At 48.7% G+C, this 25,419-nt stretch overlaps 2 protein-coding genes across 3 annotated transcripts in view; one reads left to right on the forward strand and one right to left on the reverse strand.

Annotated features, from left to right (window-relative positions):
• Positions 1 to 25,419, reverse strand: part of LOC143986879 (uncharacterized) — a 1,041,669-nt gene that overhangs the window by 34,412 nt on the left and 981,838 nt on the right. The window lies entirely within an intron of this gene.
• On the forward strand, positions 1,440 to 7,902 carry LOC143989602 (uncharacterized). Of its 2 annotated transcripts, none has more exons than XM_077489814.1 (8): positions 1,440 to 1,493; positions 4,272 to 4,399; positions 4,486 to 4,609; positions 4,726 to 4,823; positions 4,913 to 5,140; positions 5,221 to 5,421; positions 5,552 to 5,693; positions 6,437 to 7,902. In XM_077489814.1, the coding sequence occupies exons 3-8, from the start codon at positions 4,525 to 4,527 to the stop codon at positions 7,597 to 7,599; spliced, it is 1,917 nt and encodes a 638-aa protein (XP_077345940.1). In that variant the 5' UTR covers positions 1,440 to 1,493; positions 4,272 to 4,399; positions 4,486 to 4,524; the 3' UTR covers positions 7,600 to 7,902. The 2 variants fall into 2 exon arrangements, with proteins under 2 accessions (XP_077345940.1, XP_077345941.1); XM_077489815.1 differs by having other exon boundaries at positions 6,440 to 7,902.

Consider the following 25,419-nt stretch of genomic DNA (forward strand, 5'->3'; position numbering starts at 1 on the left):
TTTCTTACCTGCGCAGGATTTGTCTGTGGTTCTTTGATGTGCCCGACCATTTCGTTCCGTCCTTATGTTCGTTCGCCTCTTGTAGTTTCTTCAGCGAGTCCCTATTCGCGGCGCCAGAAATGTTAGGTGTGACCTCAACAAGTCACCTATTTGTCAGGTTATGTTACCGTTTCCCAATTGTTAGTTAGAGTTCTTATCTGAGCAAAGAGACACAGAAGTATTCAGTATTTCTGCTCAGAAGTCCGTCGTTAACTCTGACTGTCTCTGACTGACTGTGGCTCTGAGGCTTCTTTATTACATCTTTTATAGACAGAAAAGAGCAAACATCAGCAAATGTAAAAAAAACAACATTTTTGCAAAGGAAAGACAATTCTCCGGGTGTTATCAGCTGATAAGACAATCTTCTGGGCGTAGACTGCTTTTTAGGGCTGATGCGGCCTCTTCTTGATGAGTACGTGACAATAGATGACGAATCCTTATTTTACAGAGAGAAATACAAGTAATTAGTAAGACATAAGGTCAACCATTTTGTTTCAACATATACCTTAATCCTTACAAGACGTGCAGTGAAAACTATATTGAGCACAAAATATTGTATGTTAACATGAATTTGTACAGGTTTTAAGTTTATTTAATATAGCATAAAATATTACGAGATTAAAGAAGCAGGTGTAATGTGGAAGCAGTGGATCTGCAGTGAACAGTATCTTGAGCACAAAGCACTTTATGTTGTATATGAATTTGCACATGGATCAGTTTACTTTATTTATTGATAAACATCATAAGATCAGTGAAGTAGGTGTAAAGTGGAAGAAGTAGATCTGCAGAGAATATTATTTGAGCACCTAGAACTTTATATATGAATGTCTCCACATATTGTAGTGTATTTGTGATGATTTATGTGCACACACAATAGGACAGCGCTGTGACACATAATGCTCTTCTAGTTGATAAAGGGAATACTTACCTTTGTTACAGCAGCAGTCCAGTATAAGTTATTTCTGTAGGTATTTGAGTTGTTACACATAGCGCGGGTTTTATTCTATTTATATTGGTGACATAATTGCCCAAATTTGGGGATCAGGAGCTATTTCCACCCTTTACTCTCGGCTGGGGCTCTTTGTATCCATATAACAGATTTCTACATGACTAAATCTGACATCAATTTTACTGCAAAATCAAAGGGGCCAAAATGTCTCCCCCCCGAGCAGTAATATATTTCTATCCCCCTTGGTGGGAGTGGAGATGACCCATCTATAAGGATATATAGTGCATACATACACAGCACAAGGCTGGGTTCACACTACCGAGGTGGTTCTCAGGGCTGCAGTTCCTCTGAGCTCCACAAGGTGGTGATCTCACTTCTACTCAGACAGGAAGTCTCTATGGAAGACAGACAGGAAGTGATGTCAGGTATAAATAGGAAGTTCTGGGTGAGAGGTGAGTCGGGAAGAAGTAGAGAGAAGACGTTGCTGGAAGTGCCAGTAGAGGAGGTAATAAGATCTTATTTTCTATTTACACCCAGTAACCCCCCGTCATGTCCGTCCTCTTCCTCCATATCACTGTGATGTCTTTTATCTCCAGCAGATGATGATACACACACACATATATAGTGTGGAAACCTAGATTAATCCCTTCAGGGGGATCAGTTGATGATGAATATATCTTCCTTCCAAATCTGGCCATACATGGTTCAGTTTTATCGTTCATCCAGCGGGATGAGTGAAAAAAACGGAAGTGATTCCCCCATCCACACATTGGAGGGGGATGGGGGAATCCTCCCCGCTGCACTATTGTATTCTGACAATGGGGGGCGCTCCTCCGCTCTCAGAATACACAGATCAGTGATGAAGCTATTGGCTGTAGCCGCTGATGGAGTGACTTTTATCCGGCAGTGACCACACATGGATGGAAATGTGACCGATCCCTGCTGAACCCGCTGAATTTCCATGTCTCTATGGTCACCATAAGTGACTTCCTCCCCCTCCCCCTCATCTCCTTCATTATGTAAGTCATGCTGAGATAATCTCCCATTGGCTGAGCAATATTCTCATTGGTCTCTGAGCTCCTTCTTGCTATTCCTCATCCTGCCTGTTGTTTCCTTGGATTGATTTTCTGTGTAGTGACCCCGGCTTCATCTCTTGGATGCGCTCGTCTGTTGCTTGTCCTGACCTTTATCCTGATTCCTGGATCTCCTCCTCATCTCTCCTCCATATCCTCTTACACAGCTTTTCTCCACACCTGCAGTGATCCTGGGGGGTGGAAACTTGGCACCGGCACTCAGCAAAATCCATCCCCACCATTAGGAGCTCTGGAGAAAATTGTCTGCTATTTATGCTCCGTTCCTCCGCACGTCACCTGATCACATGAGAGCTTACTTTCACACATTCCTGACAGATTTCTGTATGGTAAAGGTCAAAGTTCACTCTTCAGTTTAGGAGAGGAAGGACTCACCCAGGAACAATGATTTGGTTTTCACTGGAACCTCATATAGAGGACCCCTCAAATCTCCCCATCCAAATGTCCCTCCATCCAGAGTCTATATGTCCTATGACATCACACCGACCTCACAGCCCCTCCTCCCAATGTCCCTCCATCCAGAGTCTATATGTCCTATGACATCACACTGACCTCACAGCTCCTCCTCCCAATGTCCCTGCAACTGGCTTTGTTTTCTGGTGCTCTTAGGATGTTGGTGGACCCTTGGCATCCTCAATAGCAAAGTAGGTGAAGTAACTGATAAATTCAAACTAGTATTATTATCAGTTGTGTATTAATTTGTCTAGTCCCTATAGATTAGTTAGTCTATTAACACTCTGAGCGCATGCTACTGTTAATGTCACAATACTACAAAAATTAGCTATGAAACCAAACACACGGTCTAAAATCAATCAAATCTCATTTATTTCCCAAGGAAATAAGAAAGCTTATACAAGATATTAATAGAAATTACAAGAGTACATAGCATACAATCAGAGTACAATACAAGCAGTATACTTAGCAGGGCCTCGTGGCTGAGCCTCGTGATGGAGAAAGAGGAAGCTCTCCTTCAATCATTCCCTTTTTGACAAACACACCTCACCCACACCACCTCCCATTGCCCACCCCCCTTTGCTTGTGGACGAATCAGTGTCTCTGGGGCGTCTCCTCCCCCAGGCTAAATATCTCTGACTGTCCTGGCATAATTGGCCTCTGGGGGGCAGTGTTTGTCCATGAATTGCAACTGCTCCGACTGGCGTCACAGCTTGGGATTCAATCTCCGGCGCTCCTCCCGCTCGTTAGGCCCGTCTTTGATCCTCACAGACAGATCGGAGTCATCATTGTCATGCAGAGTAGCTCTCATAGATAGATGGGCGCCTCTAATCTGAAGTCACAATAGAGGTTTAACTGGTTGCATTTCAACCGGGGGATGGTGTCCTGTTCTCCATGATATTGCACCATGGGGACTGATAATCCATGAGTTTATACTGAATCCAACATATGACGCTTTGCACCTAAAAGGCTCATACCACCCTTCTTCAGACACGGCTCCTATCAAACAGTCCATAACTGTCTTAACTCGTGTCGCTCCCCAACATGTGTCTCCGAACCAGTACCTATGGCACAGTCCTTAGCTGCGTAACGTGTGGTGGTTTTCAACATGTGCTCCAGAGACAGCTCCCATGGAACAGTCCATAATTGTCTTACCGCGTTGTGCTTCCCAACACGTGCCGCTTTGCTACTGAGTGACACACCACCATCCTTCTTCAGCGACAGCTTCCCTGTCACCCTTCTGTATCTTTGCTATCTTCTCCTTTCCGGTATCTTCAGGACAGGATGCAGTACAGGCAAGGGATGTCCATTCACTCCCCATTCACCAGCATACATTCACAGCAACATGTCACCCAGCTTTCAGACACAGAGTCACGAGGAGGGCCTTTCTTGCCCATATTACTAGCCTACAATACACATAGGTCACACTATACCATAACATAAATCCACTTATTACCATAATATATACATACATATGTGTCCCCTCCAATTATGCACCCTGCTCCCAACCTCCTATGATCTTTTACTGTAAATATGGGTCGGGATTCAGCAAACTTGCTCACAGCGGTGTTGCAGGGCTCTTACTTGGCAGCAAAGTCTCTAACTCGTACACAGAGACCTTACCGTCAATTCGTCCCTCAACTTGCATAGAGTAGGACTGTTGGTCCTGCATTGTATGTAATGACATCAGAATGCCTGCAATAAGCTTTGAACCTGCATAGTGTACTATTTGTGTTCAGATCTAGAGTTTTCCTCCTGTGAAGTCTGGAGATCATATGACCATCACATTGCCTCCACCTCCCTCCCTGATAGAATAGAGAAATACAAAGAAGATTCTAGAAGTCACCATAGAGATGATGGAGGAGAGGTGAGCGGTGCCGGGAATTCTGGGACATTATCCAGTAACAGACAAGGGATGTGTCTGGATGGTGACTGTATCATTGTGTGTGTCAGGTTCCTATAAGGTGTCAGGATGTCACTGTCTATTTCTCCATGGAGGAGTGGGAGTATTTAGAAGGACACAAGGATCTCTACAAGGACGCCATGATGGACAATCAGCCGCCCCTCACATCACCGGGTAAGAGGAGACTTTATTGTAAAGGAGAGAGCAGTACGGAGGCTCCACCTAGATCCCCCATCATCTGATAAACACATAGAAACAATGTATTCAGTCAGTGTGTGTGTTTCCTACAGATGGATCCAGTAATGGGAACCCACCAGAGAGATGTCCCCGTCCTCTGTATTCCCGGGATTCCACACAGGAAGATCACACCATCCCCCACCATCATCAGGTAGATGAGGAACAATCACTGATAGTATCATTAGGATCTGTACATTATCTGCATTGTTACCATTGATGTCATTTTTATTCTATATTCAGAGTGTACAAAGGAGAGATTCTAAAGTTGAGGTTAAAGAAGAGATAAAAGAGGAGGATGATGAGGATGGGGTGATGGAGGAGTCAGAGTCTCTAAAAGGACACAAAGATCTGTACCAGGACACCATGGTGGAGTCATCCAGATACAGAAACCCACCAGAGAGATGTCCCCGTCCTCTGTATTCCCGGGATTCCACACAGGAAGATCACACCATCCCCCACCTTTATCAGGTAGATGATTGACAATTTATTGGTAGTTCTGATTTATACACAGCATGATTGTTACAATGAATGTTTTATTATATATTCAGAGCGGAAACCTCGGGGATGATCATATTGTTGTTAAAGAAGAGTATAAAGAGGAAGATGAGGAGTATGGAGTGATGGAGGAGTTTTCAGAAGGACACAAGATGGAGCCACCTAATACCAGGAACCCACCAGAGAGATGTCCCCGTCCTCTGTATTCCTGGGATTCCACACAGGAAGATCACACCATCCCCCACTGTTACAAGGTTGGTGGGACAGATCATCTAGAACACAGACTTGTGAAGACAATGCGTGGATTTTTTTTATGTGATATCACAATAATAAAGTTTATACAGTATCTTACAGATGATATTCTCTCTTGTTTTCTTCATTTAGAGTGGAGATCCAATCGATATAGAGTTTGAGGTTAAAGCAGAAGAAGAAGAGAGGTATGTGAGGGATGATCAGCAGTCTATGGAGGAGGATGGAATAACGGGGACATTTATAGAGGAGGACACTCCTACAGAGATCAGCACAGGTGGGTCATTAACACTAAATACATTCCTCCCCCCATACTGCTAATTACTGAATACCAATATTATGAGTCCTGACTTTTACACTGTATAATTTATATTGTACATTACATACTCCTGACCCCTGCACTATATTCTCTATGTTGTACATTACATCATTCTGATACAATATAATCCTATATGCTGTAGCTTATACAATATGATGTACATTACATAGTCCTGACTTCTGCTCTCTCCCCTCTGCTAATAATGTGATAACATCCTCAAACTTTGGAACCTTAAACAGAAAGTGATAATGGGGGAGGAGTCAATATCCCAATGATGGTGGTCTTCAGGATCAGTCCAGTCTTCATCTTGGTTGTTCTCCCCCCATCCTCACTCTCTGACCTCTGGTGGGGCTCAGCCCCGCTGTTATTCATGACTAAATCATGGACTAAATAAGGAAGTGCAGGACTTCTTGTGTTGGGAAGATGGCAATGAGTGATAGAGGGGGAGGGGACACTCGTCCTATAATCCCCTCATCACTGTCACTCCTATAAAAGACAGTTCTCGTTGTTTCCTCACTCTCTGACTAAGGTCCATGAATAAAGAAATGATCTGGTAGGAGATCAGAGGACCCATTTACTAGTTACCTTGAGGGGGGAATTGTAAGATCCTCAGAGACAAAGCTGCCTGATGTGGGCGGAGTCCTGGTTTAGGGGAACCAATCAGCTCATGTCTAGTAATAATCTTTGTATTTCTATTTTAGTAGATGGACGGGAGATGAGGAAAACCTCAGAGGATTGTCTCACTTTGTCTCCAGACTGTAAAGTAGAAGATGAGGACATCACACAGTATAGTCCAGGAGAAAACCCGACTACCTCAAATGTCCATCCGGCACCACACAGTGTAGATGGACCATCGTATTCCTCTTATCCTGAGGAACCTCAGACTGTGAGGGACGGGGCCGTCCTTCCAACAGAGAAGAGGTTTTCATGTGATGAGTGCGGGAAGTGTTTCCATTTTAAATCCCGTCTTAATGTGCATAAAAGAACTCACACAGGGGAAAAACCGTATTCCTGTCCTGAGTGTGGGAAATGTTTTCGTGCTAAATATGCTCTTGATGTGCATAAAAGATCTCACACGGGGGAGAAGCCGTATTCCTGTTCTGAGTGCGGGAAATGTTTTTCAGTGAAATCCCATGTTTACACACATCAGAGATCTCACACAGGTGAGAGGCCATATTCCTGTCCTGAGTGTGGGAAATGTTTTTCAGTGAAGTCCCATGTTTACGCACATCAGAGATCTCATACGGGGGAGAAGCCACTTTCCTGTTCTGAGTGCGGCAAATGTTTTTCACGGAAGTCCAATCTTTACAGCCATCAGAGATCTCACACAGGGGAGAAGAGGTATTCCTGTCCTGAGTGCGGGAAATGTTTTTCAGAAAAGTCCCAACTTTACACACATCAGAGGTCTCACACGGGTGAGAAGCCGTATTCTTGTACTGAGTGTGGGAAATGTTTTTCACAGAAGTCCCATCTTGACACGCATCAGAGATCTCACACGGAGGAAAAGCCGTATTCCTGTTCTGAATGCGGTAAATGTTTTTCAGATAAGTCCTGTCTTTACAGACATCAGAGATCTCACACAGGGGAAAAGCCGCATTCCTGTCCTGAGTGCGGGAAATGTTTTTCACAGAAGGCCAATCTTTACAGACATCAGATATTGCACACAGGGGAAAAGCCATATTCCTGTCCTGAGTGCGGGAAATGTTTTTCACATAAGTCTAATCTTTATACACATCGAAGATCTCACACGGGGGAGAAGCCACTTTCCTGTCCTGAGTGTGGGAAAGGTTTTTCAGTCAAGTCCAATCTTAAAAAACATCAGAGATCTCACATGCAGGAGAAGCCGTATTCCTGTCCTGAGTGAGGGAATTGTTCGTCACTGAAGTCCTGTCTTCCTGTACATCAGGGACCCCACACAACCCTCGAGGTGTATTAGTGCCTTGAGTGCGGGAAATGTCTTATATATGAATGTTGCTGGACATCACAGCTCTCATGTGGGGAAGAAGCACACCCTGATATACACCTCAGATATACTCCATGGCTGATCTTCATCATGTAAGAAACAGTTGATAAGGAGATCAGAGATCACCAAAGACATGGATGAAGTGTTGTACCGTGTTGGCCATTGATAACAGTAGAAAAATAAAAATGGAGTCATTACCTTTCATTGGCTGAGTACATTTTGTGGTGTAAGCTTTCACAAACACTTAGAGGTCTGTTTTTTTAATAGTTGAATGAATTTGACCGGCATTCACCCAGCTGCGATGTATATTGGCCATATTGCAGGCCGTGGAGGGTTGATCTGCATATTTAGGGGTATGTGGCCAATCCTCAGGCATACTGTCCTGGCAGGGTGGTTAGGTCAGGCCTTCAGTATGGCGGAGCCATGCTAGCAGAGGAGTCAGATGGAAGATGGAGTGCTGAGGAGGCTGTCCATGGCCTAGGAGGGGTCTCCTAGGTCTAGAGGAGACCCCATCTCCAGGCTCGGCTTTGTCTGTCTCAGGAGGATCCATTCAGCAGAGCGGTTTGCCTTGGAATCTCACCTGAGAAGCAGTGGGAACAAGGAGGACAGAATACATCAGCACACCCAGGGATTCTCAAGGGGAGAGACTGCCACATGTAGCAGACCTTCTAAGGGACATCATTGGTTGTAAACCTTTTGTTACCTTGGAAGATATTCATGGTAGCCAGGAAGGATGGTAGTGCCTGCAAGAAGTGTAGCTAGGAGCAGATCTATGCAAGGAGAGGATATGCTCCTCTGTGTGCAGTTTGCCTAAATTGGGCTATTTTCAAGAGGGCCTGAGAGCTCCTAGTCTGTAATGTATTTTTGCAGAACCTAAGGGGTTAATCCTCTGCATTATGTAAAAAGGCTCTTCCCCTTCTGCACTGCCTAACTGGGGAGAGCCATCTAACACAGGCAGGGTAGCCAACCTGCACATGCTCCGTTATGTCTTTTATGCTGGAGAGAATAATTACTTGTTCTCAGAGCTAGCCAAGTCACGTGATATCGTCATCACACATGTAGGCGTGTAATACAGGCTGCAGTGGAAATCTCCTCCCACCTGAACTCTCATGTGACCACTGTGTACAGATTATCCAAAAAGGTATACACAGGCAGTATCTTAACCACTTGCCGGCCAGCCGCCATCATTATACGGCGGCAGGTCGGCTCGTTCCCACAAATCGCTGTAACTGTACAAAGACTCCTTTAAGAGCCATAGCCACGCGCACGCAGGGGGTGGCAGCCGCAATGTTTGATGTCTGCACGAGAGCCAAAATGGGGGACTTGTGTGAGTAAACACAAATCCCCATTCTGAGAGGGGAGGAGAGAGAGATTGTCTGTTCCTAGTAATTAGGAACAGCGATCTGTCTCCTCCTCCAGTCAGTCACATCCCCCACAGTTAGAAGCACTCACTAGGCAACACATTTAACCCCTCGATCGCCCCCAAGTGTAAGGTGACCAAATTTTTTAAATGAAACCTGGGGACATTTTATTTTATTTTATTGGCAAATGATAAACTATTTTATACTCATATTTTCCTCAAATTATATATGCAATCAGAAGTAGGATTGAGCCAAACACCCCCCCCCCCCCCCCCCGGTTCGGTTCTCACCAGAACCTTCGAATGGACCGAAAACTCGTACGAACTTTAGAACCCCATTAAAGTCTATGGGACTCGAACGTTTGAAATCAAAAGTGCTAATTTTAAAGGCTAATATGCAAGTTATTGTCCTAAAATGGGTTTGGGGACCCAAGTCTTGCCCCAGGGGACATGTATCAATGCAATTTTTTTTTTTAAAACGCAGTTTTTTTCGGGAGCATTGATTTTAATGATGCTTAAAGTGAAATATTCCTTTAAATATCGTGCCTGGAGGGTGTCTATAGTATGCCTGTGAAGTGGCACGTGTTTCCCCTGTTTAGAACAGTCCCTGCACAAAATGACATTTCTAACGGAACAATATTAATTTAAAACTGCTTGCGGTTTTAATGTAATGTCTGGTTCCGGCAATACGGATGAAAATCATTCAGAAAAATGGCATCGGTAGCTCCCCCTGCCCATTACCAGCCCCTTTGGGTCTTGTACGGATATTAAGGGGAACCCCGTACCCAAATTAAAAAAAGGAAAGGCGTGGGGCCCCCAGGCCCTATATACTCAGAACAGCAGTATACAGGCAGTGCAAACAAGACAGGGACTGTGTAGGTTTGTTGTGTTAAGTAGAATCTGTTTATTTTGAAGTAGTACATTTTTAAAGTGTAGCTCCAGTCAAAACAACTATTTTTAAGCTTTTTGGAAAACATAGGGAAGGGTTATCACCCCTGTATAATAATTTTTTGCCTTCCATCTTTTTTCATCTCACTTCCTGTTGTCTCCTTCCGTTTGCAAGCAGGAGACATTTGTAAGTTGGATGTTTGAAAATAGGGGCCTGCCCTATATGCTCTGCAGAAATTTGGGCCTAAGGTGTTGGTGTTGCCACAACACTGTTGTAAACCCCCAAATTGACTCTTTGTTGACGCTGGAACGTCCTGCTGTGAACTGTTATATCAAGAATTGTAATTACATGCCATTGTTGAACTGTGGTAGAAAAATTGGGCCTTTGGTGGTTGTGGTGGTGCTGGTGCCACAACACTGTAAGTTCTCACAGTTACTCTTGGTGGGTGCAGGAACGGGCCCTGCTGTGAAATATTATATCAAGCATTGTAATTACATGCACCTGTTAAACAGGGGCTGAAAAATTGGGCCTTAGGCACTGGTGCCACAACACTGCAACACCTCACACAAACTCTAGTTGGAGAGCAGGAATGAGCCCTGCTGCAAAGTATTGCATCAAAAATTGTAATTACACGCCCCTGTTAAACAGGGGCTGAAAAATTGGTACTTAGGCACTGGTGCTGGTGCCACAACACTGCAACCACTCACAAATATTGTAGTTGAGCGCAGCAACGAACCCGCCTGCAAAATATTGCATCAAAAATTGTAATTACATGCCCCTGTTAAACAGGGGCTGAAAAATTGGGCCTTAGGCACTGGTGCCACAACACTGCAACACCTCACAGAAACTCTAGTTGGAGAGCAGGAATGAGCCCTGCTGCAAAGTATTGCATCAAAAATTGTAATTACACGCCCCTGTTAAACAGGGGCTGAAAAATTGGTACTTAGGCACTGGTGCTGGTGCCACAACACTGCAACCACTCACAAATATTGTAGTTGAGCGCAGCAACGAACCCGCCTGCAAAATATTGCATCAAAAATTGTAATTACATGCCCCTGTTAAACAGGGGCTGAAAAATTGGGCTTTAGGTGCTGGTGCCACGACACTGCAACCTCTCCCAGATACTCTAGTTGGAGTGCAGGAATGAGCCTTGCTGCAAAGTATTGCATCAAAAAATCATAATTACATGCCCCTGTTAAACAGGGACTGAAAAATTGGGCCTTAGCCACTGGTGACGGCGCCCAGAACCAAAAATGTTCTTCCAAGCTATCAGCAGGATCATTGAGGAGGAAGAGGATAGTCAGTCAACATAACAGGACAGTCACTTCGCATCAGCATAGGCAGTCTTGAAGGGATGTGACATTTCAAAAATAATTATTCGGTTACATCAGCTTCAGGTGCTTGATAGCTGGTGGTGATACAAGACTGATTCATCTTTATGAAGGTCAGTCGGTCAACCGAGTTGGTGGACAGGTGCACCCTGGGATCGGTTACAAAGCCTCCAGCAGCACTGAATGTGCATTCCAAAAGAACGCTGGATGCAGGGCAGGCCAGTAGCTCAATTGCATACTGTGCAAGCTCTGGCCAGTGATCTATCCTCAAGACCCAGTAAGCCAGAGGATTTTCGATGGGAAAGGTGTCCAAGTCTGACCTTGCCCCTAGGTATTCCTGTACCATGTAAATCAGACGCTGGCAATGGTTGCTGGAACCGATCATACCTTGGGGCTGCGGACTAAAAAATTATCTGAACGCATCGGTCAGACGGCCACCTTTTCCACCGCTCCTTCTGTGACTGACCGAAGCCTCAGCAACACGTTGTCCAGGACCAAGAGTTTGTAACCTCCCAGTCTCTGGAAACACGTTGCACAGACCTTTCTGCAAGGCCTCCCAGAGATGTCTCATCCCCTGCGATGGCAAGATAAGGTCCGCAACCTTACCCTTGTACCGTGGATCAAGGAGAGTTGCCAGCCAGTAATGATCCCTCTCCTCGATCCACTGAATACGAGGATCCTTCCGCAGGCTTTGCAGGATCAGGGAGGCCATGCAGCATAGGTTAGCTGAGGCATTCGGTCCGGAGTTCTCTGGGTCACTAAGGATGACATGATCTGCAGCCACCTCCTCCCAGCCACGTACAAGTCCACGGGTTTCTTGGGACTGTAAATCATCCCTAAAAGACTGCTGATGCTGAGTGCCAGACTCCACCTCCATGCTGACACAATCCTCCTCTTCCTGTGTGGCCTTGAGAGGCAAGGAAATCCTCCTCTTCCTGCCTCTGTTCTGCCTCAAGTGCCCAGTCCATTATTCCACGCAGCGTGTGCTCCAACAGGTGGACAAGAGGTACAGTGTCACTGATGCATGCACTGTCACTGCTCACCATCCTCGTGGCCTCCTCAAATGATGACAGGACAGTGCATGCATCCCTGATCATGGCCCACTGGCATGGGGGAAAAAAACCAAGCTCCCCTGACCCTGTCCTGGTGCCATAGTCGCACAGGTACTCATTGGTGGCCCACTGCTGCGTGTGCAGCCGCTGCAGCATGGCCAACGTGAGTTCCACCTGGTGGGCATGTCACAGATAAGGCGGTTCTTGGGCAGGTTCAACGCCTTTTGGAGCGCAGCCAGCCGAGCACTGGCATTATATGACTGGCGGAAATGAACACAGACTTTCCTGGCTTGCCTCAGAACATCCTGTAAGCCCGGGTACCTGCCTAGGAACCGCTGCACCACCAAGTTAAGCGTGTGAGCCAGACAGTGCACATGGGTCAGTTGTCCCTGTCGGAGGGCGGAGAGGAGGTTGGTGCCATTGTCGCAAACCACCATTCCTGGCTTAAGCTGGTATGGCGTCAACCACCTCTCAGCCTGCCCCTGCAGAGCTGACAGAATATCTGTCCCAGTGTGGCTCCTATCCCCCAAGCACAACAGCGCAAGCACGGCATGGCATCTTTTTGCCTGCGTACTTGCATAGCCCCTTGAATGCCTACTGAGCACCGCTGGTTCCGAGGACAAAGCACAGGAAGAGGCCATGGAGGAAGAAGAGGAGGGGGTGGAGGAGAGAGGTGTATCACAACCAGTAGTAGCATTTTGGAGGCGTGGTGGCAGAACAACCTCCAACACTACTGCACCTTATCCTGCATCCTTCCCAGCTGCCAGAAGAGTCACCCAATGCGCTGTGAAAGATAGGTAATGTCCCTGTCCATACCTGCTGGACCATGAGTCAGCGGTAATATGCACCTTACCGCTAACCGCCCTGTCCAGTGAGGCATGGACATTGTCTTCCACATGCCGGTAGAGAGCCGGAATCGCCTTCCGTGAGAAAAAGTGGAGTTTGGGAACCTGCCACTGAGGAACCGCACATTGCACAAACTCACGAAAAGGGGCCGAGTCTACCAACTGAAAAGGCAGCAGTTGAAGTGCTAGCAATTTAGCCAAGCTAGCATTCAACCGCTGGGCATGTGGATGGCTGGGAGTGAACTTCTTTTGACGGTCTAGCAGCTGGGGCAGGGAAATTTGCCTGGTACAATCGGACGTCGGTGTACTGCTAGCAGAGCGCCCGCAAGAACTTGGCTGTGACACACCTAATTCTACACCTTAATTCTTTTCAGTGCAGGTTTCAGAGAGGACTGAATGTATAGTGGAGTTGGAGATCCCAGCTGATGAGGGGCAAGGAGAGGTCCGCTTTGTTCTTTGGTGTGGGTCTTTAAAGTACGCTTGCCAACGAACTGCAGGGCAGGTCAACATATGTCTGGTCAAGCATGTGGTGCCCAAGCCGCTGATGCTTTGGCCACGCGAGATACGCTTGAGACATATGTTGCAAATAGCAGTGGTGTGATCTGATGCACTCATCTCAAAAAAGGCCCACACCACAGAAATTTTGGAATAACGCGCAGAGGCAGCGCCCTGCACAGGCGGAGCTCTGCGGTGGGATTCAGTCGGTGTGCTGCCCTTAAGCTGGCCCCCGGAGGGCATCCTGCCTTGTTGGAGATGTGCCTCCTCCTCCTCTTTCCTATCAGGAACCCACGTGGAGTCAGTGACCTCATCATCCCCTCCCTCTTCATCACTGGAGCAAACCTGGCAGTATGTTGCAGCTGGTGGAACTGCCAGATTGCTGTCCTTCTTAAGCATCCCCTCTATCTGGGCTCACGCTTCTGCCTTCCTCTAGCTGGGCATCAGAGCCTTCAAAACGCTGGGCATCTGTCAGGGTCTCTCCCGCACGGAACGGGTGGATGCGCAGGCACGCGTGCGCACAGCTGGGCAAGCCAGCCATTGACGCGTGTGTGTGTGTGTGTGCCAGCGCGCGCCTCGGGCACAAGCGCGTGCGCGCGCTCACATGTGCGCGTTAGCGCTGTTTGGCACCAGTGGCCATATTTTAAAAAGGCTTCTGCGGTGCTGTTTGTCTGCAGCTCTGTACCCGAACTTCCTGCTATCTGCCTGCTGTTGTGATATCTGATCCGGCTACCGTCTGACCTCGCTGACCTCTCCTGCTCTGACCCCGGCCTGCTTGACCTTGCTTTGGACTGAACCTCCATTGCCGAACCCCTGCCTGCCTGCACTTCGCTTCTGCCTGCTGTACTTACCTGTCTGTATTATCTGTTGTGACCCGGCCTGCCTGACCATTCTTCTACCTTTCAAGTGTGCTGCACTCGGTCCTTGCTGCCGCTGCCTGCTGATCGCTGCCTGCTCGTCCACCATCTTCCCTGCCAGTTCCAGCATCCAGAGGGAACCAGCCGCTGCTTCCAATCAGACACTACTACCCCACTGCGCACACGAGGCCACTGTCTCCATTCCAGTGGTCCCTGAACCAGAGCTGTAAGAGAGGTCTTCTTCCATAAAGTCAGGCTTATCACCAGGTACCTAACAGCATCCTCCTGGAGCATTTACCCAACACTGTGCTAAAACAGTTCGGGGTACTCCTCAGGAGGACATGGTGGGTCTAGGGAAGGAGTGACTGATGCCATTGAGATGAGGGAAGAGGATGCATTGGCAGCTGCTTTGCCAGTACCCTGAGCCTGGGTGAGAGAGGATGAGGAGGGCTTAGTCATCCACTCTACCAAGTCTTTGGCATGTTTTGGCTCACGTGGTGATGACGATGCACCGCGTCCACAACCAGCACTGTTGCCTCTAGACACAGAGCCTGCTTGCCCTCTTTTATTGGCTCATGGCTGTCTGCCTCTCCTTGTTGGCCTTCCAGACATAGTAATGGCCTGCAGGGAGATGAGAACACTAGCAATTGTGGTAGCTTTAGGTGCACACTGAGCAGATGAAACAGTACACTGACTGTAATTACTGCAGCTGCCTGCCTGTGGTACAGGATCTGAAGAACATGAGCAATTGGGGTAGCTTCAGGTGTACACTGTGCAGGGGGCACAATACACTGACTGTAACTGCTGCAGCTGCCTGTGGTATAGGAACAGAACAACACCAGCAATTGGGGGTAGCTTCAGATGTATACTGTGCAACTTCTCCGCTCTCTCCGGCCTCTTCTGCTCTTTTGCTAGCGGTGGCCCGGTCTTCTCCATCGTCTTTTTCCCTCTTCTCTTCTTCCAATGTTGACACAATGCTCCCTCCCACTGTAATGCTGCGTGTGCGGTGTGCAACGACTTGGGACATCACCGCCCGGGGCATGATGGGGAGGTGATGTCATAAGGGGTGGGGTCACCAGGTGAAATCACCTGGTGACCACGCCCCATGCCTATATAAGTCATTGTGCACATGCAGCATTTTAGTGGGAGGGAGCATTCATAAGATAGCGGAGCAGCCCAGCAGAAGAGGCCGGAGAGAGTGGAGAAGTCGGAAGAGACCCCCGGAGCTGCCTAATAAATTACTTTAAACACCTGTCTAGTATGTTTTTTTATTGACCCTTTTCTTCCCCCAGGTGAATGGGTAGGGGTACGATGTACCCCATACTCATTCACATAGGGTGGGGGGGCCAGGATCTGGAGCCTCCCTTATTAAAGGGGGCTTCCGAATTTCGAAAAGGCCCCCCACCCGCAGACCCCGACAACCAACGGCCAGGGTTGTCGGGAAGAGGCCCTTGTCCTCATCAACATGGGGACAAGGTGCTTTGGGGTGGGGGGGCCGCAGTGTGTCCCCCTGCCCCAGAGCACCCACCCCCCATGTTGAGGGCATGTGGCCTAGTATGGTGCAGGGGGGGGGACGCTCTCTCGTCCCCACCCACTTTTCTGACCAGCTGGGCTGTGTGCTCGGATAAGGGTCTGGTATGGATTTTGGGGGGACCCCCACGGCGTAGGGGGTTCCCCTTAAAATCCATATCATACCAAAGGGCCTGGTATGCTCTTGGAGGGGGAAGCCATGCCGGCTTTTTATTTAAAATTTGGCAATGAGTTCCCCCTCAATATCATCAGAGCACAAGTCGCATGCCAAAGTCGGATCAGGCAAGACGGCAATCTGACTTTGATCTGACTTCAATGATATTTATTGGGCTTAAGTAGGATCAAAGTCAGACCAAAGTAGTGCAGGGAGCATTTTCGAAGTCAGACCGACTTGTGTCCGACCAGTTAAGATGGCTCCCATAGGGAAACATTGATTTTCACACGTCATGCGACATAAGCTCCCAATGCCGTAGCGCTTGTCGCACCAGTGTGAACCCAGCCTAAGAGTCCGATTGAGAAAACTTCTTAATAATATCAAAAAAAGCTTCAAATATCATATACAAACAAACCCAAGGATAAACCGACGAAAAAAACAAGCTTTACTTACCACCAGCCCACAGACAACCAGATAACCTGTCTAACAGTATGCGTTAAAAACAGGGGTTTCGTCTGCACACATTTCAAATATCATAGCCTCTTAGAACATTTCAAAAAATATCATAACCCAAATCCCACACAACTAAAGGTATGTGCTATAGATAAAATTGAAGATCACTGGCATTGTACCAAAAAAAAACAGGCGGTTTCACAGAATGAGACATTCTGGATACACAAATTGGGATCTATGGTACCAGCAGGTTTAAATGCTGAACTAAACATTACTTATTTTATACATATATTATACTTAAGGGCGGTGTAGTAGGAAGGATTGGAGGGTGCACGGGGAGTTGCCATCGATATAAAAGATCCACGTGTCACTGGAAGACTCCAACGTCTCATGACACTTCCTGGGCACAGCGAAATGCATTAGCTGATGGAGACTTCCGGTGACCTCATTTCCTGGACTATGAATGCAAACCACGGGCAGAGCGGCAATTGTACATGCTTTTTAACAAGAATGTTCAATGTGAGTATAAACCTTTATACGTAAAGCAGACTTTTGCTGATCTGCTTCCTCCATGTCCCCACTTCCGTCAGACCTCACCACACCAAGTCTGGCCCCCTCCTCTTTCCTGTTCCTTCCCCAGTAAGGGAGTGCAGTGCACTTTGTGCATGCACAGTAGGGACCCGGCTGTGGAGCCGCAAGGCTTTACTGCTGGGTTCCCTTACTGGCAATGGCTGCAGCAGCACCCGACAGCCGATGGAAACATCGACTGTGGTGCCGACTTTGCAGGATTCCAGGACAGGTAAATGTCCTAATATTAAAAGTCAGCAGCTACAGTATGTGTATTTTATGTGTAGCTGCTGACTTTACATTTTTGGAGTGGGGCAAAGCACCACTTTGAATACAAGATTTTTAGTCCATACAGTATCACGCTATGAATGTTCAATTCTCCTTACATGATTACGTATAATTGGTGGAAAATGCGAGGAATAGCTAAGAAACTTTCCACAGAGCCATACAGGACTCCTAAACTTTCACCGCAGGCGATATTTTCATGGAAAGTTGGTGAGGGAGGGAACGAGAGGAAGGGGAGCATAGCACCTTCATCACCTTGTTATTTCATTGCACATAATGCACTTTATTAACCTGCCTGGCGGTATGATTCATTCTGGTTTTCGGTGCTGAAAGCGGTACAATTATTTTGCATGGAAATTTGACGTTTTATATTGTAGTCCTGTAATTCTTAGGAATAACTCTCTTAAATCTGTTCAAACCAGAGTCTAGCAGACATCCCGGGTATGATAAAATTTATAATATAATAAATAATAATAAAAAATATTCAATAATGTAATCAAATCCTAAAACACTGAAATTTGCTAATTTGCAGAATTGTTGCTGTCATTAGATTTAGTGTTTGATGACGAATTTCCCCACAAATCGCTATCGCTCAATTCTGCAAGTGATTCTAATTTATTATCGCTGTTTTCTAGTTGGTCTAAAATAACTTTTGACATAAAGGGACACTTTTTTTGGTTGCTATGGACAATCTCCAAATTCCAGGTAGAAAAAACAGTATTTATAATATAAAAGTGCATGCAGGGCACTGCACAGACCACTAGGGACAAAGGGGGTGTGTCATTTTTTTTATACAGTACTGTAATCTGTAAGATTACAGTGCTGTGTGTGATTTGTGTATTTTAACTTTTTTGAATTTGGCGCCAATCTCCGCTCCCGTGCGCCGTAACGTCACAGGGAACGGAGCTCGGCGGTAATCGGGCACTGTGTGAATCGAGCGGAGGACAGCTCGATCACACAGCGTGGAGGACATCACTGGATCCAGGGGACAAGGTAAGTAACTCTCCCTGTATCAAGCGATGCGATCCCGAGTCTGGCTCGGGGTTACCGCTTATGATAGTAAAATCCTAACCCGAGCCAGACTCTGGATTACCACCAGGAAGGTTAAGAGACTAGGGATGAGCTTCGAGTTCGTGTCGAAAATCATGTTCAACTCGAACATTGCCTGTTTGCCTGTTCACCGAACAGCAAACAATTTGTGGTGTTCGCAGCAAATTCGAAAAGCCGCGTAACACCCTGAAAAAGTCTATGGGAGAAATCTAAAGTGCTAATTTTAACGGCTTATATGCAAGTTATTGTCATAAAAAGTGTTTGGGGACCTGGGTCCTGCCCCAGGGGACATGTATCAATGCAAAAAAAGTATTAAAAACAGATGTTTTTTTCAAGAGCAGTGATTTTAATAATGCTTAAAGTGAAACAATAAAAGTGTAATATTCCTTTAAATTTCATACCTGGGGGGTGTCTATAGTATGCCTGTGAAGGGGCGCATGTTTCCCGTGCTTAGAACTGTCCCTGCACAAAGTGTAATTTCTGCAGGAAAAAAAGTCATTTAAAAGCACTCGCGGCTATAATGAATTGTCGGCTCCCCGTAATACAGAGAACACTCATTGAAAGTCATTGATTAAAAAAAAAATGCGTGGGGGTTCCCCCCAATTTAATTACCAGGCCCTTCAGGTCTGGTATGGATATTAAGTGTCAAATTTAAAAAAAAATGACGTGGGGTTCCCTCCAAATGGAACTCCATGCCAAATTTAAAAAAAAATGGTGTGGAGTTCCCCCCAAAAATCCATAACAGACCCTTTTTCTGAGCATGCAACCTGGCAGGCCTCATGAAAAGAGAGGGGACGAGAGAACGCCCCCCTGAACTGTACCAGGCCACATGCCCTCAACATTGGCAGGATGCTTTTGGGGGTCTGGGACAAGGGCCCCATCCCCACAACCCTGGCCGGTTGTGGGGGTCTGCAGGCGGGGGGCTTATCAGAATCTGGAAGCCCCCTTTAACAAGGGGACCCCCCGTTTGAGATGGTAAGGGGGTATAAAAGTACCCCTACTATTTCACAAAGAAAGTGTACTCTTGTTGTCTCTTCCTCAAAAAAAGTGTCAAAAATTTTAAAAAAGATAGACGGTTTTTGACAAGTCCTTTATTAATTTCTTCTTCTTTCCCCGCTTCTTCTTCCATCTTCTATATTCTGGTCTTCCTTCAGTGTTCTGCTTCTTCCTCCATCTTCTTCCTCCGCTTCTTCCTCCGGTCTTCTCGTCCGGCATCTTCTCCGCTTCGTCCTCCGCACAATCCGCCTCAGTGGGAGTCTTCAGCTGTGTGACGCTTCTGTTCTTCTGACACTTCTTATATAACGGAGGGCAGGGCCACCCGGTGACCCCACCCTCCTCTGGCTTTCCCTGTGTTGTTAGAGGGGGCAGGGTCACCCTTTAAGTAAACCCTCCTGAACCATACCAGGCTACATGCCATCAACATTGGGAGGGTGCATTGGGGTAGCGGCCCCACCAAAGCACCTTGTCCTCATATTGATGGGGAGAAGGGCCTCATCCCCACAACCCTTGCCCATCTGCTGTACTATGTCTGCAGTCTCTGACCATCTACTGTACCATGGCTGCAGTCTCTGACCATCTTCTGTACAATATCTGCAGTCTTTGACCGTCTCTTGTAGTATGGCTGCAGTTTCTGACCATCTCCTGTACTAAGCCTGCAGTCTCTGACAGTCTTCTGTACTATGCCTGCAGTCTCTGACAGTCTTCTGTACTATATCTGCAGTCTCTGACAGTCTTCTGTTCTACATCTGCAGTCTCTGACCATCTCTTGTACTATGATTTCAGTCTCTGACCATCTTCTGTACCATATCTGCAGTCTCTGACCGTCTCCTGTAGTATGTCTGCAGTCTCTGACTGTCTCCTGTAGTATGTGTGCAGTCTCTGACCATCTCCTGTATTATGTCTGCAGTCTCTGACCATCTCCTGTAGTATGTATGCAGTCTATGACCATATTCTGTAATATGTATGCAGTCTATGACCATATTCTGTAGTATGTCTGCAGTCTCTGACTGTCTTCTGTAGTATGTGTGCAGTCTCTGACCATCTCCTGTACTATGTATGCAGTCTATCACCATATCCTGTAATATGTATGCAGTCTATGACCATATCCTGTAGTATGTCTGCAGTTTCTGACCATCTCCTGTAATATGTCTGCAGTTTCTGACCATCTCCTGAAGTATGTCTGCAGTCTCTGACCGTCTTCTGTGCTATATCTGCAGTCTATGACCATATCCTGTAGTATGTCTGCAGTCTCTGACTGTCTCCTGTGCTATATTGTATCTGCAGTCTCTGACCATCTATTGTACTATGTCTGTGTCTCTGACCATCTCCTGTACTATCTCAGCAGTCTCTGACTGCCTCATTATTATGACAAAGTATTGTAGAAAAGATCACACCATAGAAATTTGGGAAAAGTAGAAAATAAACCCGGATATGAAGGTGACATTTGTGTACGAGGAAAACCTTAACGATTACCACCATTTTATTCTCCAGGGCCTCTGCTTTCAGAAAAGATACGTATATATCTGGCAGTGAAAGGGTTAATGTGAGATAGCTGGGATCACACTCTAAACATTAGAGCTCCCCCTAGCTGCAGCCTGGTAATAATATTGCTAGGAGGTCTATTCATTTATCTGCTATATACCGTACTTCCCATCTTTACATAAATTATTATACACGATTTATATAGCGCAGTTTATGCAGCGCTTTACAATGTATAGGGGGGACAAAACAATTACAGTACAATACAAAAGGTACAGAAGGGCCTTGCTCGTAGAGCTTACATTCTAAATGTCTGACATTTAGGGGCCTCTTCATAAAAAATTGTACAGCGATTTAGTCGGTAAAAATGCATGTACGCCCCTTCGGTATGAATGGGGGTAAAAGACAAATGTTATTAGGCTATTTGCTGTGCTGGCCAAATGTTTGACATTGATTTCAAATGGAAAATTTGAATTCGGCCACTAGAGTTTCATCTGTTATAAATCAATGGTCGGCTTAATTATTTACGTTCATAGATATACGTAACCATGCCTAACAAAGGAAATTAAAAGGTTTATTTATAAAAATTTGCTGAAAGAACGTGACATGCATTTGCCCCCCAAATATCACACATTTTTGCCATATTTAAGTTAATACCGTGGTTCCTATGATCATCAGATCCATCAATTTTTCCTGAAATGCCTAAAAAAAGAAAGAATAGTGCAATACTACACTATGTACACTACATGGAGCAAAAGATCATAGGAAAGTACTGTATTATTATTATTATACACAATTTATATAGTGCCAACAGTTTATGCAGTGCTTTAAAATGTAGAGGGAGGACAGCACAATTACAGGACAGTTCAATACAGAAGGGACAGGAGGGCCCTGCTTGTAGAGCTTACATTCTAAAGGGAGGGGGTGGTGGTACAAAAGGTAATAGATGCAGGGAATGATTTGATGGAGTGGCTCGGGGACAGTTGTTAGCAGGGCCGGACTGGCCTACCGGGATACCGGGAGATTTCCCGGTAGGCCGCCTGCCCTGGGGCCGCTTTTAGTTGCGGCTGCATTTGTGCTCACGCCTATGGATCACACAGCAGCGCTGGCTGGCTCTGTGTTTCGGCGGCCGCTCTGCAACACGGCCCCGCCCCCCCAGATCGGCTCGTGTGATAGTAGAGAGAATCAATGCTCCGCCTATCACATGAGCCGGTCTGGGGGGGCGGGGCCGTGTTGCAGAGCAGCCGCCAAAACACAGAGCCAGCCAGCGCTCTGTGATCTGGAGGGTGACATGCAGCCCATACAGCCCACCCTGTGTGTTTGGATAGGAGGATCAGCAGGGGGGCTGCATATAGAGGAGATGAGTTTGCTAGGGAGAGGGGGAGAATCGAACATTCAGTGGCTGCATGGAGGAATATAGAAAGCTTATTTCCTCTATATGCAGCCCCCCTGCTGATTCTCCTATCCAACTTCTTTTACTGCTCCCCACAGTTCACCTTGTGCTCCCTGCCCCCCCCCCCCACAGTTCTCTCCACCCCTGTTCTTTCTGCCCCCCCCAACCCCAGCCTGCTCTCCAGTTCTCCCCATCCTTCTCTAGCCACCATCCCAGTGCTGTCCACTCTTCCCCAGTGCTCTTCACCCCCCCTGCTCTTTACCCCCAAGTGCTCTCCCCCGTGCTCTTCACCCCCCCTCCCTAGTGCTCTGCTCCCCCCAGTGCTCTCCCCCCATGCTCTTCACCCCCCCAGTGCTCTTCCCCAGTGCTCTTCACGCCCTCCCCCCATTGCTCTTCTCCCCCCCCAGTGCTCTTCTTCCCCCTGTTCCCCCCCGTGCTCTCCACTCCCCCCAGTGCTCTCCCCCCTGTTCTTCCCCCCCAGTGCGCTCCACTCCCGCCCGTGCTCTCCCCCAGTGCGTTCCACTCCCCCCTGTTCTGGCCCCCCAGTGCACTCCACTCCCCCCAGTGCTCTACCCCCTGTTCTCCACCACCCTCAGTGCGCTCCACTCCCCCCAGTGCTCCCCTCCCCCCGCAGTGCGCTCCACTCCCCCCACTGCTCTCCCCCCCAGTGCGCTCCACTCCCCCCAGTGCTCTCCCCCCTGTTCTCCCACCCCCAGTGCGCTCCACTCCCCCCTGTTCTCCCCCCTCAGTGCGCTCCACTCCCCCCAGTGCTCCCCTCCCCCCGCAGTGCGCTCCACTCCCCCCAGTGCTCTCCCCCCTGTTCTTCCCCCCAGTGCTCTCCCCCCTGTTCTCCCCCCAGTGCACTCCACTCCCCCAGTGCTCCCCCTGTTCTTCCCCCTCCAGTGCTCTCCACTCCCCCCTGTTCTTCCCCCCCCAGTGCTCTCCACTCCCCCCAGTGCTCCCCCCTGTTCTTCCCTCCCAGTGCTCTCCACTCCCCCTAGAGCTCTTCCCCCCGTTCTTTCCCCCCAGTGCTCTCCCCCCCTGTTCTACCCCTCCAGTGCTCTCCACTCCCCCCAGTGCTCTCTGCCCTTGTTCTTCCCCCCCTTGTTCCTTCCCCCCAGTGCTCTCCCCCCAGTGCTCTTCCCCCTGTTCTCCCCCCCAGTGCTCTCCCCCTATTCTTTTCCCCTGAGTGCTCTCCCCCCCTGTTCTTTCTGACCCCCCCAGTGCTCTCCAGCTCTCCCCATCACTCTCCAGCCCCCACCCCAGTGCTCTCCGGCCCTCCATTCTCCCCACCCGTTATTTTTGGCCCCCTGGTGCTCTCAAGCTCCACCCATCACTCTCCAGCCCCCCCGTGCTCTCTACCCCCCCTTGCTCTCCACCCCTGTTCTTTCTGCCCCCCCAACCCCAGCCTGCTCTCCAGTTCTCCCCATCCTTCTCTAGCCACCATCCCAGTGCTGTCCACTCTTCCCCAGTGCTCTTCACCCCCCCTGCTCTTTACCCCAAGTGCTCTCCCCCGTGCTCTTCACCCCCCCTCCCTAGTGCTCTGCTCCCCCCAGTGCTCTCCCCCCATGCTCTTCACCCCCCCAGTGCTCTTCCCCAGTGCTCTTCACGCCCTCCCCCCATTGCTCTTCTCCCCCCCCAGTGCTCTTCTTCCCCCTGTTCCCCCCCGTGCTCTCCACTCCCCCCAGTGCTCTCCCCCCTGTTCTTCCCCCCCAGTGCGCTCCACTCCCGCCCGTGCTCTCCCCCAGTGCGTTCCACTCCCCCCAGTGCTCTCCCCCCTGTTCTGGCCCCCCAGTGCACTCCACTCCCCCCAGTGCTCTACCCCCTGTTCTCCACCACCCTCAGTGCGCTCCACTCCCCCCAGTGCTCCCCTCCCCCCGCAGTGCGCTCCACTCCCCCCACTGCTCTCCCCCCCAGTGCGCTCCACTCCCCCCAGTGCTCTCCCCCCTGTTCTCCCACCCCCAGTGCGCTCCACTCCCCCCTGTTCTCCCCCCTCAGTGCGCTCCACTCCCCCCAGTGCTCCCCTCCCCCCGCAGTGCGCTCCACTCCCCCCAGTGCTCTCCCCCCTGTTCTTCCCCCCAGTGCTCTCCACTCCCCCCAGTGCTCTCCCCTCCCCCAGTGCTCCCCCTGTTCTTCCCCCTCCAGTGCTCTCCACTCCCCCCTGTTCTTCCCCCCCCAGTGCTCTCCACTCCCCCCAGTGCTCCCCCCTGTTCTTCCCTCCCAGTGCTCTCCACTCCCCCTAGAGCTCTTCCCCCCGTTCTTTCCCCCCAGTGCTCTCCCCCCCTGTTCTACCCCTCCAGTGCTCTCCACTCCCCCCAGTGCTCTCTGCCCTTGTTCTTCCCCCCCTTGTTCCTTCCCCCCAGTGCTCTCCCCCCAGTGCTCTTCCCCCTGTTCTCCCCCCCAGTGCTCTCCCCCTATTCTTTTCCCCTGAGTGCTCTCCCCCCCTGTTCTTTCTGACCCCCCCAGTGCTCTCCAGCTCTCCCCATCACTCTCCAGCCCCCACCCCAGTGCTCTCCGGCCCTCCATTCTCCCCACCCGTTATTTTTGGCCCCCTGGTGCTCTCAAGCTCCACCCATCACTCTCCAGCCCCCCCGTGCTCTCTACCCCCCCTTGCTCTCCACTCCTGTTCTTTTTGGCTCCCCCAGCACTCTCCATTCCCCACCCCTGTACTCTCCACTCCCCCCTGCATTTTGCCCCCACCCATGTGCTCTCCAACCCTGCCAATGCTCTCCACCTCCCATAATGCTCTCCAGTCCCCTGTGCTTTTCCCCCTGTTCTTTCTGGCCCCCACTGGTGCTCTTGAGCTCTCCCCCCTACTCTTTGTACCCCCCCTGTACTCTTCAGGCCCCCGTGCTCTCCATCCTTGTTTTTCTGCCCCCCCCAGTGTTCTTCGACACCCCACACTCTTAGCTCCCTTAGTGCTCTCAGCCTACCATGTTCTCCACCACTGTTCTTTTTGGCCCACCCAGCGCTCTCTGCTCC

Source organism: Lithobates pipiens, unplaced genomic scaffold, assembly GCF_037356315.1.
Source record: "Lithobates pipiens isolate NorthernLeopardFrog02 unplaced genomic scaffold, aLitPip1_a1.2 Scaffold_18, whole genome shotgun sequence".
Taxonomy (NCBI): domain Eukaryota; kingdom Metazoa; phylum Chordata; class Amphibia; order Anura; family Ranidae; genus Lithobates; species Lithobates pipiens.

Excerpts from the sequence above, each read along its gene's own strand:
- LOC143989602 (XM_077489814.1), top strand. The coding sequence starts at position 4,525 with ATGGAGGAGTGGGAGTATTTAGAAGGACACAAGGATCTCTACAAGGAC. Across the intron at positions 5,141-5,220 it reads CCATCCCCCACCTTTATCAG|AGCGGAAACCTCGGGGATGA; the intron begins GTAGATGATTGA and ends TTATATATTCAG. Across the intron at positions 5,694-6,436 it reads TCCTACAGAGATCAGCACAG|TAGATGGACGGGAGATGAGG; the intron begins GTGGGTCATTAA and ends TTTCTATTTTAG.